Source organism: Aythya marila (assembly GCF_965140915.1).
Source record: "Aythya marila genome assembly, chromosome: 1".
NCBI lineage: Eukaryota > Metazoa > Chordata > Aves > Anseriformes > Anatidae > Aythya > Aythya marila.
This window is the reverse complement of record NC_139042.1, coordinates 205,060,317-205,080,628: the sequence shown is the minus strand read 5'-3', so window position 1 is coordinate 205,080,628 and position 20,312 is coordinate 205,060,317. Positions and strand designations below refer to the sequence as shown.

The 20,312-nt window shown below is 38.8% G+C and overlaps 1 protein-coding gene across 2 annotated transcripts in view; it reads left to right on the top strand.

Annotated features, from left to right (window-relative positions):
- Positions 1-20,312, top strand: part of CHCHD3 (coiled-coil-helix-coiled-coil-helix domain containing 3) — a 148,295-nt gene that overhangs the window by 90,136 nt on the left and 37,847 nt on the right. For both annotated transcript variants that reach the window (XM_082771639.1, XM_082771638.1), the window contains exon 5: positions 3,277-3,360. In XM_082771639.1, coding sequence (XP_082627765.1) covers positions 3,277-3,360 — 84 coding nt within the window. The remainder of the gene's footprint in view (positions 1-3,276; positions 3,361-20,312) is intronic.

Sequence of the window (20,312 nt, the reverse complement as noted above, 5' to 3'; positions counted from 1 at the left end):
AGTTAAAGAGAGGTCCTGACCAATGTACTGTGATCTAGAAACTTTTCATTAGTTCTTTTTCTTCATCTTTCTCAGCTTCCATGCTCTATATTTCTGTTTTATGAAACACTTTGGGCAACTTGTGAATTCCTATTAAGGCTTTTGGGGGTGTTTTTCTAGGAATGTGATTTCCTCGACATCAGTCACTGAGAATTTTTCTTTGTCCAGTTGAAATTTCTTGAGAGTTTTCAAACACTTTCAGAGCTAAGATCTAATCTAGCCCTAACTTGCCTGCAAAGAGTTTTAATAAAAAGTAAAATAAAAAAAAATCACATGTTGACGTGTTTGTTTTTTTGGTTTTTAATAGACTAGATGTGTATGTGACCTGGTCACTTTTCAGATATGAAAAGCAATAGGAGCTGTGACAGTTTTGAACATTAAACCCTGGTTAACGTGGATGGAGCCAGTCTGATTTAAACTTCTACAATGAGTGGGTCTTAAATCCCTCAGCACTGCAAGGACTAACATATAGAAAGAATATGGGGAATTGAGTTGAAAACAGGAGCCACGTAACATGGATAAAACGTAATTTTGCTTTTATGAAAGGTGCAAAAACTATGCAGAAGAGCTGGAAGTGCTTCTATAAATTAGAAATGCAGCTGTAGCATGGTGCAGTCTTTAGCTCTGCTCTGATGGCAGCGTGTTAAACATAATCAATGTTTTTATCATTGCTGTTCAAGATGTTTGGATTTTTTGATTGAACCTAGTGGGATTTGTCTGCTTCATAAAATGGTCTGCAGCAGTTGTGAAGATTGCCTCTCATTCTTTCACTCCTCATCTTTATCTGCGAGAGGAAGGATCCGTTAATCTCCTGCTATTGTTTTCTTTCTGGGAGATGAGAGAATTGATTCTGATTGATCAGCTGGACCGGGAGGAGAGGACAGGTTTCTAATACAGGGCCTTTTCATTTGCTTGGTCGTTACAGTGTACCCTTGACCTGTTGTGCTTTTAAACCCTGAACATTTCTGCTGCTGTGAATTGTCGGAAATGTGGCACGTGAATTAAATTACGACACTCTTGCACTTTTTCTATTATATCTTACTGGTTTTCCAAAGTCAATTTTATTGCTTGGCTTTAGGTCATCGATAGAATCGTGTGAAACACTTCTGAATTCTAATACATAAAACTTTACTAAGTTCTTGGGAGAGGAACGGAACATTAATTTTACAATTTCTTTGTCGCTGGCCTATTTAACTGCGCTTGAACAAAAGGCATGCTCTTGAGTTTGCAGATATTTGAGGGATCATGAGGTGGTTATGCATAAAATGATTGCGTGTGGGTAACCATGATGATGCATCGAAGCATAGGATTAAATATCTGGAAGGGGGTGGTTTGGGGATGCACAACCTGCAATGAATTTTCAGTTGTTTCCTTGTCTGAACCAGGGCAAGGTGCAGGTTTGAGAGGCGATACAGGGATTATCTGCGAAAAGCAGAACCGTGATCAATACGAAGCGTGGTAGTTAGATTGTAGAATATTTACTGTAATCAGCTTTGGAAAAACCTGTAATCAGTTTTCTGTAGTGAATAAAGGATTTAAATGATGGTGGTCAGGGCTGTAGCATGTGCTCCACAAAGAAAGGATGGTGGAGGAAGAGCAAGGTTTGACTCATCCAAGTAGCATTACAACTTCGCTGTGTGCTTTTCCAATGAGCAGGGATGTTTTTTTGTGAAGTTGCATATAAAAGACATCTTACATGTAGTTTTTAGCCTTGTTCTACGTTGCAGATACACCTGACAGGCGTGTATTTTTCTGCATTCCTTCACCATTGTATAATAAATTTAACTTGAACATTTTGATTTTTTTTTGCATGCTTCAGGAGATAGAAAAAAAGGTAAGTTTCTAAGTTAGGACTAACCCAAACCCCAAAGTTTTTATTTTATTCTTTGTCTGTCTGTAGAAACAAATCTTGACAAAGAGAAGCCCTATATCTCTACAGCAAGCATAGCAGAATGTGTAGCATAAGTAAGTTTTCTGACATGCTTCTTTGAGCATGACTGGAAGTGCCATCATTAGTAGTGAGAGTTTACACTTCCCATTTTTCTTGATGCTGCTAAAAAGGGGAACTATTTGCAGTTAATTCTGTAGTATCAGTACCTGGGTGAAAATATGTTGGCGATAAATGACTAATTTTGAGTAGGCAATTGTAGTAATGACCACTGATAGTTAATTTTTATTCAGTGAACATGCTTTATTATTAAACATTATTTACCTGGAACATGTTTGCATTCATACTTGAGATGTGTATGTATTTGGTGTGCATATGTGTAGTTTTAATGTGTTCTGTAATTCATGATGGGTCCCTATAGCACTACATATTTGAACAAACTACAGATAAAAGCAAAAAAAAAAAAAAAAAAAAGTTGACTTCCTCAGCAGTGCTGAAAACAAAGTGTCTTACATGAATACTCGAGTCAGAGTGACAATGGTAATGAAAAGACAGATATTCACAATGCTTCTCTATTATTTTAAGTTACTGGGCACATGAATAACCCCACAGTAAAGAGTTTCAGCTTACTCTACTGGGATATTTCAGCCAATGTAGGAGTTTCTGGAAGAGTAATTGTTAAGTAAAGAGGACAGCAGAGTTTTAGATGGACTTTTTAGATTTGCTTTTGCAAATATGTAAGTATTTGGTTCTTCCAAACATTCACATGTTCAGAATTAAGCACATGCTAAATGTATCCCTGAATACTTAAATAAATAAATAAATAAAATAAATAAAATTATATATATATATATATATATAAATATGTATATGTATACATTTATGTTTTTACCACAGCCTACAAATGTACAGATGCAAGTTTGGCTATTCTTCTGTCTGAATGTCCACCTAGTAGCAATTAATTTACAAAGTTAAATAATCAAACTCTGCGTGTACTCTGTGCGGTAGCTGGAGTACATTTCCCAAAGTTTAGAAGTGATCTGCAAAGTTAATAAAAATTTCATCCCAGCATGGTACGCTTGGTTCTGTCTTTGTGACGTGTCCAAGTACATTTGAACAAACCATGGCACAGCTGTTGAGGAGGGAAGGAAAAAACAGTACAATAGACAATCTCTTTACATTTTCAATGCAGCAATCATCATCTTATTAATGTAGTGTTTGGCAAAAACTAATAGACTGCAGTTTTCAATCACTGTATATTCCTTACTGGTACAATTTATAGTAGATGTTTTGCTTTGTGAGTGATGCTCTTTCTTGATCCAGTTTTATCTCTCTATTTCTTTTTTTAGGCCAAGCAGCTGGAAGAGAAAGACAGAGAACTGAAGAAGCATGATGCTTACTACAAAGAGCAGCTGGCTCGACTGGAAGAAAGGGTAAGCCTTCCTTCCCTTTTAATGAAGAGGTTTCCGTTCCTTTCTGCTACTGACTTTCTGGTTATGTTTATTGTTAAACAAGATGACTTTTCTAAGGAGATAAAGATAAAATTGGCCAGAGGTTGTTTTTTGTTCGTTTGTTTTGTTTTGGGTATTAACCGCTGCTATTTCTGGCTTAATATTGCCAAGATGGAGGCTTTAATGTTGAGAATGTTGTTTTCTTTACCAAGTTCCCACATTTGCAACGAGATTTCATCTGTCACAATAGTTATATACAGGGAAATAAACCTAACCCGATTACTTTTACGACAGTACAGATGAAGAACCAGTGCAAGGGAATGAGTATCACCAGGCAATCTTAAAATTGAATGTGAACTGTGAAGATACAAACTGAATTTCTGCTTTTGTTGTGGCCCACAGCTGCTTTTGTTGGGCAGAGTTAGTGGTTCCTCCAAACCTACCTGCACGTGAGAAGTTTAACATTAACTGCAAGTTGTTTACGACATGTTTAAAAAGCACTTCTGCATCTTCTTTTCTTGGCAGTAGGCTTGAGACTAAACTATATAAAACATTTTGGTAAGCTGTGCGAAGTGCTTACAACGAATTTAATAAGAAGTGCTCTAACATACTGCTGTTAACATTCGCATTCTTTATAGGGTGCTATTTTATAGGATGTTATTTTCAAACTAGTTGTTACTGCCATCGTGCTCTAGATCCCAGGTTTGTTGTAACCTTCAGCCTGAATACATTTGCCTCCTTCTCTTTACTTCTGCCTGAGCTTATTTATTGTTCAATTTTTTTTGAGTTAGTTTTGAAAACAGTATTAATGTGATATATATTCATTTATGCAGCTTAACAGGATAGAGAGAAGAAAACCCCTTATTTTCCTGGATTAGAAAGAAGAGCATGTTGCATGAATTATCAGTGTGTATAATTGATCTTAATTAATATTTTAAATGGAGGGCATACCAGATACCATCTCATTATTTTGATCAACCTTTTTGAATATCACATTAATGAGGTCATGTTCTTGGCAATGAAAAATAGTTTGAAAGGAGGAGGTTAAATTATTTTGATGATTCTTAAACTGTATGTTATTGTTAAGTTAAAATGAGGATCCTTCAGACAAAAACCCCACAAAATACCTTCCTTATTCTTTAGTGAAGGGCTGTTATTAGAGGCAAAAGCTTCTGCAGTAACTAACCCAAGGTGGGTCTTCATGGCATGGTTGTACCTATACATTGCTCCTCCATTTTATTGTTAAAGTAGTGGTGGAATAACTGGTGGAAAGGACACGTAATAAACTGACTCTATGCTGGAAGGCTTTTGTTTTACATTTTCAATGTGATATGCAGCAAATAGGGCTTTTATTCTTAGCTGTTTTTAATATTATAGTAGGTTGCTGGTACAGTGCTTTCACTAAGTGACCACGACCAGTGTGGAATTTTATTTTAACATGCATGTGAATATATCATTGCTGCATACAAATGAGGTGATGAACTGTAGGTACCCGTGGCTGAGTACTGCTGAAATGTTGACCCCCAGGGGATGTGAAATAGGTGATCTTTGCCAGCTTTTGCTTTTTATTCTTGGACTTGAAGTCTCCAGGACTACAGCGGGCAGTTCTGAAGTGACTCTCTTGATCTGTGGATGGCGTTTACTCTGTCTTTAGAGTTGAGTTCCTGTGGTAATTAAGGGTAGTCTTTTCTTTCTGACACTTCATTTGTCAGGCAAGGAACCTTGGCTTTGCTAAGTTGTCATCAGGTTTGTTTTCAAAGTACATGTGCATATCTCTTCTACACAAGAAAGAGTTCTTCAGGCTCTGAGAGGAGGTGAACTCTGTGCTCCACATCTGGCTTTGAACTTTTTCAGAGATGCAAAGATTACAGAATGAAAACCTACAAAAGGAGAGAGGTCGTGTAGTTTGCAATCCTGGCTTCACTGAGGCTGGTGCCTGCAGCTGTCATTTAGGTCATTTGGAAGTTTGAGCACTGGGATGGAAATAGAGCTTTAAAAAAAAAGAGAAGGCCTAACATTTTGGAAATTACAGAGCACAATAACAGGTGGATATTTGTTCCTAAACTCATCTTATTTCAGTGAAAGGTATGCGAAGGCAGAGTATGTGGTTCAACAGAGAGGAGATGCAAACGGAAGGTAAGGAGGGAGCGCAGCAAGTGGAGCTCAGAGGAGTAATGTCAGTACGAGGAAATGTGCAATATTGGTCTGTCACCTGTGACAAAGAATGCTAATTACATTCTCAGATCATTCTTACATCAAATAAGCACACTTTAAAAATACTTCAGTTACGCGTATGTGGTATTTCTGTCTGTTGCATCACTGAATGTCAGAGCTCATCTGTATGATTAATTGGCTTTTTGATTACCTAGCTTTTTTCAATTAGAAGCTTCATATTTGTGTTCTTCAATGCTGCTGAAAAAACAATGCAGACATTGATAATAAAGGAAGACGACAACAGAACAGATTAGTGTCAGCACAGTGTGCTCCTTATGGAGAAAATTATTATACATATTCAGCGCCAGATGAAGTCTGTCAATTATAAAATATTTCAGTGACTGAGTGAAGATGCTCAACCTTTTCAGGGGATTAATACAGGACAAAATAACTGTGCACAAGTGACAGCTGTGATACTAAAGCATAAACAATTCTATTCTCCAGGGCAGTATCTGTTCATAAATTTGGTTTATGTGCTAAAAACCTTTTGATAGTTTCCCAAAACCCAGCGATTCCCCTAACAGCTGCTGGTGTTTCTAGGTCAAAGATGGCACATAAGCTGTGAGTTATTAGGTGCTCCACAGCAGCAAAACAAAATGAGATAGTTTCACAAAGGAGTTAAGGAATAACCTTCTCATACTGTATATCTGACTAGGGTGTAAAGCTGTTATTTAAGAGTTCACATGTTAAGCTTCGAGAAAAATTTGTCTGTGGTCTTTGTTGTCTGCTTTTAGGCTAATGGTGCTTCTTGACTAAAGCAAATAAACAGAGGGTCAGATAGCAGTGTTCAAACTGTTTCGTGTGTGTATTTTATATCATTTCAATTATTTACTATAATAAGCTTGCTTCAGTGGTATTTTAAGCCATTAGATTTTCTTTTTAAAATAGTGGAGGAAGAAAAAGGAAAACTAACACCTCAGATTCTTCAAGGTACCGAGCTGCACAGCAATGCTGTGGCCTTTCTCTAACATTGTCTCAAGTGCACGTGCACACACACACACAAGCACACACATTCTCACATATTTCTGTCCTGTCGTGTTCATCATTTTTCTGTTCAACTTCTCCACGTCCATCATCCTTCCACTATGTCACTGTTCTACATGTGAATTCCAAGCCCCAGTGGCTGTAGACTTTATAAGTACCTTTGGATCCCTGGTGTCACTGTGATATGTAGGTTCCAGCCCACGTCAACTGTTGCATTAATTTTGTCTGCAGAGCAGCTGACACCCTGTCATTCCTTCAGCCGGCTGCTTTTGCTTCAGAGTATTTTTTAAGCATGGGAAATGCATTCTACCTATAGTTCTGGCATTTTGCAGGCATTCACAACACTGTGCAGCTTCTCGAGAGCAATGCAACTCTCTAATTCCAGCTTTCTTCAGCAAAACCCAACTATTTTCATGTTACACTGCTTCATAATGCTATTATGCGTCATTAGGAGAATCATGCCTCTAGTCATAGGAGCAGAAGGAAATTAATTCTAATAGACTGCTGTATGACACAACTACTTAGTTTATCTATCTGAATGAGCAAGATGTGTATCCCAATATTAGGAAGGATATTTCTCACTCAAGCTAAGCTTCTGTGCTTGCAAGTTTCCTAGAAGCACTTTGAGTGAGTATTGGTTAGTATGCGTGTGAATGTGCATACAGGGCAAGGAAATAAGATAATTCTGTTAGCATTTGGAGGCTTCAGCATTATGGTAGGATACTCCCCAGGTTTAGCACTCAACAAGTCATTGCTCACAATAGTTCCTCCTTGCAGATTCTGTAATTTCTGTGCGTCCCCTTGGTGACTTTGGTGGCTGTTGTGGAGGGAGCCTCCTGCACTACGCAAGGCTCCCTGCCAGATCAGAGCCTGAGAATACAGACATAAGTTCTGCAAATGTGATCCTCTTATCTGCACCCATACATTTTTTTTTTTCATGACTTAAATTTTGAGGAAGGATTTGCAAATCGTAGGTTCGGCACTTAATTTGGGGATTCTACTTACCATGTAGGCTGTCAAGGAGCATTAACCTTAAGGTAAGACGAGCACACAGAGCACGAAGCTGTGAGCTGATGGCACATACTATACCAGGTGTTAAATAGTATTATCCATCCTGCTTGCTACAGTAAATAGGATTTTGCTATTATGATGTGTCAGGATTTTCAGCAAAATCAAATTTACTAGACACTAAACTGCCATCCTCACTGCTGAGCAGCTTTATTCTGGGATCTTGTGTTCATGCTAATCCTGTTGGTAGGAAATGCTTATACCAATTGTGCAGGGAAAATTATAATTTAATGATCTCTTCCCTTTTTTTCTGTTCAAGGCTTAAAATGGACCAGTGTGCTTTGCAGTGATAGACCCAGTGCTCAGAAAAGGAGATAACATACAGTTCAGCTTCACAGCCAAGTATTGGCTTTTTGTATGTGTTTATAATGAACATAAGTGCTATGGTGCAAACAATGCGAGTTTCACATTTGTTCAGATGCTTCAGAATCTTGTTTACCTTTTCAAAGTCTCAACAACTAAATAATCAGAATCTGTTTACTCTGTTTTTTTTTGTAAACTGTGGTTTGCAAGATGTAGATAACAGAGGGGGACTGTTAGAAAGCGGTATAATAGCTCCAAACATTTTAATTTCCTACAATGTATTTTAGCAGTTTAAACATTTTTGTTTCTATTTGTTTTAAGTTATCAGTCTGTTTATTTTCTCGGATCTTGCATGCCTCCATCGGCAAAAATTTCATAACCAGAAGTTGATTCTGCTCTCACCTCTTGTGTTTAGAAGTTTGTATTCAGCAGAGCAAACATGTTTACACTCCGCACATTTGTACTGCATTCTTTCATGTCTTTCAAAATCAAATAGCAGTGATGTAGGTACAGTGTTTGAAGACTTCAGGCTGCATCTGAAGCAGAAAAAGGTTTGGGCTGACAATACTTGGTACTGAGCACTTAGAGGAGGCACAGAGAAAGCTCAGCAAACCTTTTGTCAATTGTTCCCATGAAGAAATGGAATTACCTCTAGCACATTGCTGACAGACTTGCTAAGTTGTACTTGTTGATTAAATGCAGTGTCTGCTTTCTTTGTTGGACACACAGAATACCGGTAGGCTTTTCCAAATTGTCCATTGCAATGCAAAGTACTGACCCAACAGACTTCTGTTCTAAACATAATATAGATAAATAACCACTGTTGTTAATGTTTGCATTGTAATTGACATCTTTCTTGCCACAGATGAGTAAAATAACCTCTTGGTAGAAGCTTTGATGTAGGATGCCAATACTTTTTATGAGAGCATGTTCCATAAAGGAATCCCTTAGGACTTCCCCAGCTTGCAGAGTTTCTCCACAGTTTGCCCATGTGGAGGTGCTTCATGGTTCTCCATCTGGAGAGGTGATTTTGTGATTCTGTGAATTTGGTAAATGTGGTACAGCTGAAAATGCCTGGCCTTTTCCTTGCTTCTGCTGTATTTAATCTGATGCTTCCAGTAATGCCTGTGTTGGCTTTGACCTAACCAAACTCCTGTATTTCTGAAAAGACTTGTTGCAAGGCAGTTAACGGGTCTCTTTAAAATCAAAATGGACATACCGATGTTGTATTGCTTAACAAAATTGAATTTTAACCTCAGTTTTGTTTTTTTTTTTTTCCCCTCTCAAAGAGCCGTAAGGACACTTACCCTAATAAAAACTATCCAGACCTGACAAGCTGGGGCTCTCTTTTAGAGCTGCAGATATGGGGAAAAGATTCCATTGGTGTTTGTTGGAGTAGATGGTTCTGTCTGTGTATCAAAACCACCTAAGCATCACATTGATCTACCAGCTGTACTTGAGTTCAGTCTCCTCAACCGACTTCAGCAAGGATAAGGGGAAAAGTAAAAGGTCAAACAACACTTATTTCCAAACACTTTTCAGGTAGATCAATAAAACATATCATGGCTTCCATTGGATGAATAGTACAGTATATCGTACCATAACCCTGCAGAGATAATACAATTCATTAATAATGATTTTGGTGTCTTTTTTTTTTTTTTTTTTAATGGATATTCAACTGCAACAGAGAGTTCTTACAGTTTTGCCCGAATCAGTGCAGCAGGAGACGTGAGCGTAGAACCAACGTACATTAATTTCTCATTTTGTGCTTGGGCCAGGAGACTTTCCTATGCCTGAGCTCATGTGCTGCACCAATGAGATAAAAGTAGGAGTTGGTGATAGTTTCCCGATGCTTTGTATTTCCATACAGCTCATGAATCCCCCCCCTTCTTAGTATTGACCAAAGCGTAATGTTTTTGTCAGTTTAGCATAATAAAGCTGTCAACCCAACCTGTGATCTTGCTTCATGTTGCCAATATTAGAAAATTTCTCTCTTCAAATTTCATTATATTTTGGGGATGGAGCTTTTGTGGAGCGCTTCTTGCCTGGCAGGTTGAGATTAGGAAACTTGCTACCAATTACAATATCTGAAACCTTCACCTGATTGACAAAGACAGACGGAGCTGTAGCCTTCTGACTGGAGCTCTGCATTAATGCACTACCTCCGTATCTTGCCGAGCCACAATCATTATTCCAAATAATTGTTTTTAAGCCTTGATTTTTTTTTTTTTCTGCTCATTACCTTTTATTTACTGTTTTTTGAATAAGCAGCTAATGTGTTTTGAGTTATTAAATACATACCCATCCATATTTTTCCCCTGAAATTACTGAAAATGTTTGTTCAGAGACATTTTCCTATTAAGAAATGCCCCTTTCAGTCTCATCTTTCACTATCACATCTCCAATCAATAGCAATGCTGAAATGCTGCTTAATAACAAACTAACGAGTTGTTCCACGCTGAATAGTAGGTATTAAAGTTTCTCTAAATGTTTGTTTATAGATTATTTTTCCATTCTGCATGTGTGTCTTTATATAAATGGAGACAGGAAAAGACGTGTGATAAGTAATACACCGAGCTTTTCTCCCTGTGCAGTAAGATGCTTGATAACCGTTCACATGTAGCCAGCAATCCCATATAGTTTGTTTGCAGTCCTTTTTTACTTATTCCACATGTGCAAAAACATATTTGGGGATGGTTTCCCACTTCCCTTTTCCTTCTTCCCATTTTTTCCCTCTTCCCTTTTCCCTTTTCTTTGGTACTCCAGACTTTCAGTTTGGAGCAGAAGGCAGATAGTTCCATGCTTATACATTTTGTAAAAATGTGTAGAAGACCTAGGGATAGCAGTGTGCTGGCTGTAAAATCATAACTTAAATACATCCACGCTGCTGAGACTCCGTGTGAGCTTTCAAGACTTTTTTTCAAATGTGCACTGCTCCTTGTAATGCAGTTGTGCTTTTTTTCTTTATTTTATTTCCATTAGTGTATTTCTCTAGCCCATCATCGTTCTTGCAACTTTCTTTTCCTGAGTAGTTTTTGGTTTAGAACATTTTTCTCGCATCGCTGGCCAGAGCTGACTTTGATATTGTACCTCTAGTCTCAGCTAGAGCTAACCTCATAAGAGTTACCGGCCTTTCATCTGATGCTGTTTATTTTTATAGGCAACCTCAAGCCTCCACTCTTTCTGCTTTATTTCATTGTGCTTTGGGGCCTACAGTGCTGTTTTAAAATCATGCTGAAGTCTCTCTCTTAGCCTACAGGCGACCCCAGTGTCCTTTCCTACAGAGTTTCTGCACTGACATTTCCTCAGGTAGGGAGGATGGTGTTTCTTTCCAAGCGAAATCCCAGCTTTCAGATCCAAGGGAAAACCAAACTCCATGTGTGTTTCACAGGTGTGTGCTTGGAGAGGTTGGATAGAGCTTTCTGAGTGGTCGAGCAGGGACTTTTATTGGAAATGTGGATGCTCAAAACCTCCAAAATTCAAACCCTTTGAGATTTTGGTAATTAATACAGGATTTACTGACCTTAGATACAGTGAAATAATGTTTTTCAGGAAATGGCTGTTTATGTAGTGCCCTATGTTTACCTGAGTGTTGTGTAGCTTTGTAAAGATGATTTCTTTTATAAACCCAGCTCTGGTCCTGCAGCTTTTACATCCTCACTGCTTCAATCACGCATGTTTGTTAACTCTTCCTCTGTTATACCATTATCATCGCTCTGGATCTCAGCATTTACTGGCCTCCTACTGTGTTTTAACAATAGGGATTTGTTCGTGCTCCCATGATAACTGGTCATTGCTAATCACTGTTTTTCTCGGCGATTGTTTCAGCTTGTGTTAAAGCTGCTTGAATCTTGGTGCTTGTGGAGTCTGAACACATACGCGTGTGTTCATCCTATGAATAAAAAATGCAGATGAGGATAAAATATGAGACAGTGGGAACATGCGGGGCAATGCCAAAGAAACCACAGCAGCATGTTGGGCAGCTCCTTTGGTCTCCCTCTTCATTCCCACGTGTGAAAGCATCGCATCAGGAGAGCTGGAGAACACCTTTTCCCTTCCTTTTCACTGGCTGTGTCTGATGTTAGGGCTGGAAAAGGCAGCGAGTGGGACCTGACCACGCATCTCTCCCCGGGACACGAGCACACGTTGAGTCCTCGTCAGGCTAAGAGGTTTGTGCATCCAGTCCTGCTCTCTTTAATGAATACAAATCAGTGGATGCATACAGTTTAAGCGTAAACACGCCAGCACTGCCTAAGTCACCCTTAGTGATTGTGTCTGCATCTGTTTTCCTTGATAGTTTCAGCTGCGCTTTTCCCCTTCCCCTTCCTGAGGAGCAAAGAAAAGTATCACGAGAGAGAATGTTTAAATAGGCAAAAGGGAACAAACCAAAGAAATTTGTCATTTGAATGTCAAAAGGCAGTGTTTATCGCGTTTCGTAGGGTATGGCAAAATGTTTTAACATATGTGTGGTTAATGAATAAGCGGCTTTCATTTTTCCCCAGGTCTGTTCCCTCCTCCCACCCTCTTCTCTTTGCAGAAGATGAATATTTGGTACAAAAGCTGTACTAAGTTAACAACGGGTTTAAAACAACTTGGATTTCTTTGTCAGGGTAACATTTGGAAAATATTGCAACTGTGAGTTGAATCATGTGACAGGCAAAATACTAAATTTTAGGATTTCTTTTAGAGATTTTACTCGTTATTCGATCAATAATTGAGCAATTCTTTAGTCTCTTTTACTTTCCTGGGAATCTAACAGATATGTATTCCCTTGAAAGTATTTAGCTTTTTAATATATTAGATACTGGTTTCAAATGGCCCAGTAATTTTGCTTTTGGGCAAGCTGAGCAGGGATGTGAAGAAGCAGGATACAGACCAGTCCCTGTTTTCACTTGTTTTCTGTTCCCTCTCTTTTGTGCCTTTGAAAACAATAAGTACTCTATTTAAATACACCTTCTCTTTAGAGGAGTATCAGTGACATTATGTGCATTAAAACATTCTCTGAGCAGCCTTTCTTTTTAAAACATTCACTTTTCTGCCTAAGCAGTGGTTAGTAATTTTTCTCATTACGAAGCAATAATGTTTATGTGAAACGTTGCCCTGCGTTTTTGTAAATCGCCTGGTAAAGCTGAAGGCTGAAATACCCTTCCCAAGCACACACCGACTTCATTTTCACTGCTGTCACTCTGAGTGATATTTTAATTTTTCTACCCCTAAAAATACTTCAGTCCCGTAACTGATAGATAAATGAGAGAATCCCCAGGAAATGCTGCAGAATGTTTCCATTTGCCAGCACAATAAATGCAGGAGCTAATAAATGTCCTCTTACATCAGGAGGAGGCGTATAATGAGTAAATGATGGGAAAAGGAATTTGGGAAATAAATGATCAATCCAATCTAAGGCGACAAACAATTTCTTAATAACTTGGCCTTCGGTTGGAGCGAGGGCTCGGCTCAGCACAGAGGCACCGAGACGGAGGGCGAGGGAAGGGCCATTTACATCTGGCAGCTGATGGATTTCGGGAGGCTCTTTTAGGTTCGCTGAACAATGAGCTGTGATTCAGACACAGCCTTTCTCATGCAAAGTTTGGATGGTTCGCCATTTGTCTCTAAGTGCATATAAGGAAAAAGGGACAGCGGATTTAACTCTCGTTTCTAATTCTTTATGTGCGCTGTTCTTCAGGAAACCTTGGGGGAAAGGACACAATTGCACCACATATGAGAAAATCGGGCTTTGGCTGGCGTTCTGCCCCTTCTACAGGCATTATCATCATCCTCATAGCAGCTTATAGTGTTCAAGGGATCAAGTCCAACCCAGGAGCACTTGTGGCAATATTCTTAGCATCAGGGAGAGTCCAGCCACAGGAGGAACTGAACCAAACTCTTAGGACGTGGCCATGTTTTAAGCCCACAGCAAACAGAGAGGGGAAGGTAAATGTACCAGATTTTGTGACACGGATCTCAGCTTTGGCCAGGCTCTGTTGCAGGTGTGAAAGGTTAAGGACAGTTTTTTCTGCATTGCATTAACCCACGAAGCTCCCTGCAACCAACGTGCGAGCGCTAAAGGTGGGAGAAGGAGCTCAAATTCAAGACGAGCAGGAGGGCTGTAGGAAGAAAATTGGAGAGAATAGAAGGGGAGAAAATCACAATAATGGACTCGGTGACAAGTCCGGTGACAACTTCTTTTCAGTTGAAGGTTTTGCTTTGAAGAGAGCAAAACCAATTTGTCTTGTGCATTACCCAGATTCCTTTAAAATCCCCGGCTCCCCGTTCCTTCAAAAGAGAAGGAACAGACAGCTGGCATCGCAGCTCTGTAGCTCTGTATTTGTGAGAGCCTTCCTGCAAAAATACGTGTGATCTTTACACTGATATTTCAGAGGTGAAGGCTTTCTTCTTCTGTTCTGTTTTACAGAGCTGGTTTTCGGCCTGTTTGTGGGTCCCGTGGCTGATAACTGTGCTGTGGGTCCAGTGGGGCTGCCTGCTTGTGGCTCTAATCTTGAATCAGGATGGCCAGCTTGGCAAAAGTGGTGGAGAGCCTTTGGTTTGGAGAGGGGAAGGGATAGCCCAAGGCTGGTGGCATGCTCAGCACTCTATCAGCATGTCAGGGGGAATTGAAAGTTCCCCCATCTTATGCCTCTCTGACTGCAAAGCATTATACCTGAGAGCTGAGACTTTTCAGCGTGTTTCTATTCACATGCATATTTCTGCACCTATAAAGGCCTTTCCTTTTGAAATCCGGGAAGATAATCATGTGTTTGAAATGAGTAGATACTCTCCTGCCACTTTTGAAATCTTTATTTTTTCCCCTTGTCAGAGAGTTTAACTGTTTGCATTACCGTGGGCCGTAATCACGGCAGAATATGTATTTATGCGCACTAAAACACAAAAACATAGCTGGAGTAATTATGAAGCAAATTCAAATGAACCCTAGTGGAGGAGTTCAAACATATGTCTAATTCTCAAGGAAGAATTACCATTTTTTTTTAAAATGCCTTACCTCGGTAACATTTCAGTGTTTTCCATATCTGGTACCACTGGAATCCAGTTAGACACTCATCCTGCAACAAATTTCATTGCTTGTTTGTCCCTGTATTTATTAAACATAAAGCCCAAAGATATTTCTTGTTCCTAATAAGCTGTGGCAATAATACAGAATTGTTTTTTTTTTTTTTTCTTTTTGCTGCTGAGGCCTTATGTATTTTTAAAAGCATTGCAGATAATTGTTGCTACATGCCAGCTCCGATGTCTCTCTGTGCCAAGCTCGCCACTGGTTTCTGTAGTTAATCCTCACTGGCCTATAGTTCTCCAAAGTAAAAGCATCCTAGTGGTTGGCAGTGGTTAGCATGATCCAGGCTGTAATTACTGCTTTTACAGGTGCAAATACTTGCACGTTGAACCCATGCTACAGCAAATACCTCTAGGTTTTTTGCAGAAATGTCAATTGTGCCTATGAATAGCAGGTAAATGTACAGAAAATCTGTTTGATAATCCTGTTTCTGTTTCACACCTTGGAAAATTCACTATTTTTCCTTTGCCTCACTTTCTTCAAGAAGAACAATGTCATCCTGAAAGTATCCCATTGAGAATTAATTCTGATAAATTCTATAAAATGAACTATTGCATATTTATTGTTGACAAAAGTAAGCAAATTAACATACATAAGGTTTTGAGTTAACCATTTTAATCAGTACAGTATCTAGAAATTTGTGGGCATGATTTTAAGTTACCCTTTGCTCATTTCTTGTTTAACTCATCTAGCTGGCTTTTAAAGCCTGCTTCATAGCTGCATTTTGGAACAGATTTTGTTTTTAAGATAGAAAATCTTCATTCTTCGTACCAGGTGGTTATGGTGTTGCTCATGTGTTACTGCTCAGTGCCTTGAGGCAGCATCGTGCAAGTCACAGAAATATGAATCAAGGGCTGTTCTAGATTGTAGTGAATAATAACTCAGGTTATTTTTCAGCAACTCCTACTTAGTGGGATTTAAAGTAGAGTTAGGTGCTGGATGTACATAACTTTTGTGATTATAACAGTAATACTGAGATTTTTGCTGTTTTTTTTTTAAAATTATTATTATTATTTTTTTATTTTGATTCCTACATCCCACTGTTTTGCATTCAGCAGGTAACACTGGAAGTGAACACAACAAACACAACATGCTGAAATGATCTTTTTTAGAATCTATCTATTGTTCAATAAAGCATAATGGAAAAAGAAAGGGAGTTTTGGAAGAGGAGAGCCACGGTCTTAAAGCAGGACTCCAGGCACCGCTGTTTCAGGGGATGCCATGCCTAGAGCGTGTCCATCTGTCCGTACCAATGACACCTTGGGATAGTTTCTGCCTCTGTAGCTGAAGCTGTTTAATTTGGTGTGTTTACAGGAAAAACAGTTAATATTTTTTGTTGACTTATCCCTTTTAATAACAGAACTAGGTACACTGTTTTTTTTATTTATTTATTTAACCCAAACAAAGGATATGATGCAAGCATAAAATACACTTTGAAATTAATGCAAACCATTGCACATTTCAGACAGTTTTCATGATCTCTTTCCTTGTTATGAATTTACTGCTGCTACTGTTACTTAATTTTTGGAAACTTTCTTTAATTGTAAAAGTCTAAGATAATGTGGAGAGCATTGGAGACTTGCTAACCTGAGACACTTGTGCCTGTCCAGTAGGCTTTCAGCTGAGCAAAACAAAACCTTGCTGGGTACAGGCAAGTCGAATTACCGCATCGCAGTGCAGGTTGGACTTCCTTTTGTTAGAGTAAGTGGGGAAGCTTTGTAAAAAAAACGCATTTTCAACAGCAGAAAATGACACTATTTCAATTCAGAAAACTTCAGTCAATTTTTTGTCATTGAATTGTTGCCATGAATTGACAAGAGATTACAGATACTTGTCAAGTTGAAAGAAGTTCTTTAAAAAACAACAAAAACCTAGTCCTTATAAGATTTTTATATTGGAAGATCAAGTGTAAAATGCTACACGTGTTTGGATCATACTATGTGGGGAATATTTTTGAAGTGGGTGTTTTACCGATGGTTAACAGAACAAGGATTTATGGACAATATTTGTGGGGGCGGATGATACTTTTTATATGACTACTTGCAACTTAAACAAGTTTTCAGGAACATGGACCTGAAAGCTGCCTTTCAGGTAGCCTTGAATTGAACAGCAATATTTTTAATGCAGTATTTTACTTCCCTTGGTCAGGCTTTAAGAATTAATTTGAAAAGAGAGAAAAAGTAGGAAGCTTCAGTGTGCAGGTAGCATAAACGCAGTTCCTGGTGGCGTGATCCATAGGACACAGATGTAATATAATGGGATCATCCTTGGAGATATTCAGGACAATATCCTGAGCCATCTGGCCTAGTTGGGCCTGCTCTGGATGAGATGACCTCTGAAGATTCATCCTAAATTAATCTGAGTTGGCATGATAACATGAAACTTGCTGATTCAGGGACTTTAACATGCTACTCATTACTTCTGGAGAGTGGATAAATAATTACAGCAATACATTCAGCACTGTAAAGAGTTACTGTAGTATTTGGCAAGCCTACAGTGATGTAGACCCTACAAGGCATAGTAACAAAAAGGATGCTTTTTCCATAGTGAGTTTAAAATAGCTGGCTAAATCAAAAATATGAGGGTTTTTGTTGAGTAGTGTTGTTTGGTATTGTGGAGGGGAAAAGACGAGAACAAAATGAAGTATATAATTAAGACGAGAACAAAATGAAGTATATAATTCTGAATGCACCCATCAGTTATATTAATATGATGTCTTATTTAGAGTAAACTGCAAAAAAAAAAAAAAAAAAAAAAAAAAAAAAAAAACTTGCAAATACTTCCATGTCTTTATCAGGAAAATGGAGAAGTTAAATGTGTTAATTAATATAGAGGTATAATTTGACTAGCTAGACCTGCTGCTGTAAGGAATGAAGAATTATAAACCATGTGGTTAGGTTTTTGGTGTTTTGCAGCCACTGTCTGTAACTCTTTTCTCAGTTGTTACGTATTATTTTGTGATTATGTTGGCATAGCACATGTGTAACAGACTCTTTGCCCCAGAAAAGTCAGTCAAAATCGTGGTATCTTTGTATATCCTCCTTGGTGAGATGTGTGGCTGTGTAATTTGTGTGTGTAGGGTGCATTTTCTTTAGCTTAGCTTAAAATGGGACCCTCTAGTCTACATCAAATACCTGGGGTCACTCAGCAGTTGCTTCTGAGAGATAGCTACCACTGAAAGGTGATCAATCCGTCCCATCTTGGTGAGGGGATGGCTTGCCCTGATACTGTTCCTGTATGTTCCTGTTGAATACTGAGGAAACGTTTTTTAACAATCTATCTACAGGCAGCTGAGGTTTGGGTGTGATGCCTCTGAGACAAGTCCCATGGTCTGACGCCAGCCCAGGCACAAGGGGATGAGTAGACTTGCTCCATAATAACAGCAGTGACCTGCAGAGACAAGTTTTGAGTTCATTTGCTAAAAGAAATTGGTGCTATTTGGGACTATTACATAGCCCCCTGTGTAATAGCACAGGTTGCATTCTCAAGAGGCATCTAAAAATCTGTTCAGTCTACTGAGGGAGTCTGCAAAGGGCTGTGCGTGTCCAGAGAAACACAAAGAGAATTCCCTTTCTTTGAAGGGAAAGAAACTATAAAGTGACCATTGGAAGAATATACTTATGTAGCAGAGAACATACATTAAATATCTGTGGGAAGGTTGCAAGGCTGAAAAATGCACTGAGCACTGCGGGAGGAAGAACTGAAATGGATGCTTCAAATATATAGCACCTGCAAAGAATACAGGAAGAAGAAGCCCATTAAACAGTGGGAATCATCCTCAGAGGTCACAAAACATAGCTATAAATTGTGAATATTTTAGGGGTCTGCATCTGAATTATTTGCCCTAACATATCTTAGTGGTAAGTATTTTGCAGCGTGTTGCCTTACTGAGAGCAACAGAGCCACATTTTTAACTTCCGAAACAGCGTATTTGGTGCTAATTATTACACAGAGACACGCTGAAACACTTAATCAGTTTCTTTTTCATAGGTCCTGGATTTTTTATTTAGCAGGTTTTTGAGTGAGAAGGCCACCTGCCTTAGTTTTGGCTGAGCTTCTTTCAGAAGACTGTTTCCAAACAGAACGAGTCTGCTGGGATATGCTGCTGTAAGAGCATTGAAGAATTCTCACATTAGCTTGATTTAAACATGCTCATAGCTCGTTTCATTTCTTGCTTCACCAATTATCAGCAAAGCTCTCAATCTAGACTGAGTAGAAAGCATAGTTGGCTTGGATTCTGATACTAAAAATTGTCTGAACAATCATCATCGGTCATCTAAACAAATACATGCAATATTTTTTCACCAAGCAGGTGATTTTTTTTTTTTTTTTTAATCTTCAGCATTTGTATTGTACCAGTCGTGATGTTTTCACACTGCTCACACAGGGTGTTCAAAGAAGCTGCAGGAAGCTGCCCTTGATGTACTTTGGTCACTTCATAATCACCAAAAGCTGTTACTTATACGCAGTTTTGTACAGTTTTGCTTTGTGAACAAATGACTTTCTGCCTTGATATCTTGTAGGTAGTTTGATGTGGGTCGTGAGCTTTGCACAGTGGTCTCTCCTTATTCACCATATGCTCGGCACATTCAGATGGTCTCTGCATATTCACCTCCTCTTTACTCACTTTCTGATCCTGGCATCATCAAAATCTTTTCACCTGACAGTGATGTGGACAGACAGATAACAGCACATACAACACTTGGGCCATCGATATCCCCACAAGTTTTTTGATCTGACCAAATGCAGATATTGAACCGGTTCTGGGTGATAAGCTGATTTTTTTTTTCCTCTGGATACCCAGAATGTATTTTCCACAATGTGAAGGCTTTGGTACTGTCATGGTTTATTGGGTGACATTGGTAGGAGGGTGATGGTTGGACCAGATGATCTTGAAAGTCTTTTCCAACCTTAATGATTCTAGGATTCGATGATTCTATCAGTCAAACTTGTTCCTCAGTCTAAATGCAGTGTCTGTGTTAGCTATGCTGAGGAAAGTTAGCACAACTTGCCATCAGTTCAGCAAAACAAAGACAAAACTTTTAATATCTGTGATATAGGACAAGCATGTGAGGTGACATTGTTGCCGGGGCTGTTGGATTGCGAGCGACGGAATATTTTAGAATTTCTTTTAAGAACTTTATTCTTGATCTTCTGACGGTTGGTGCATAAGTGTTATTTGTGGCTGCATTGTGCTTTTCAAAAAATGGTAATTTTGCACTCATTATGCCCTTAGGCAACTGAGTAGTGCTAGTGGTAGATCTAATAAACAAAGCTAAACCCAGCTACTTTCCATTCA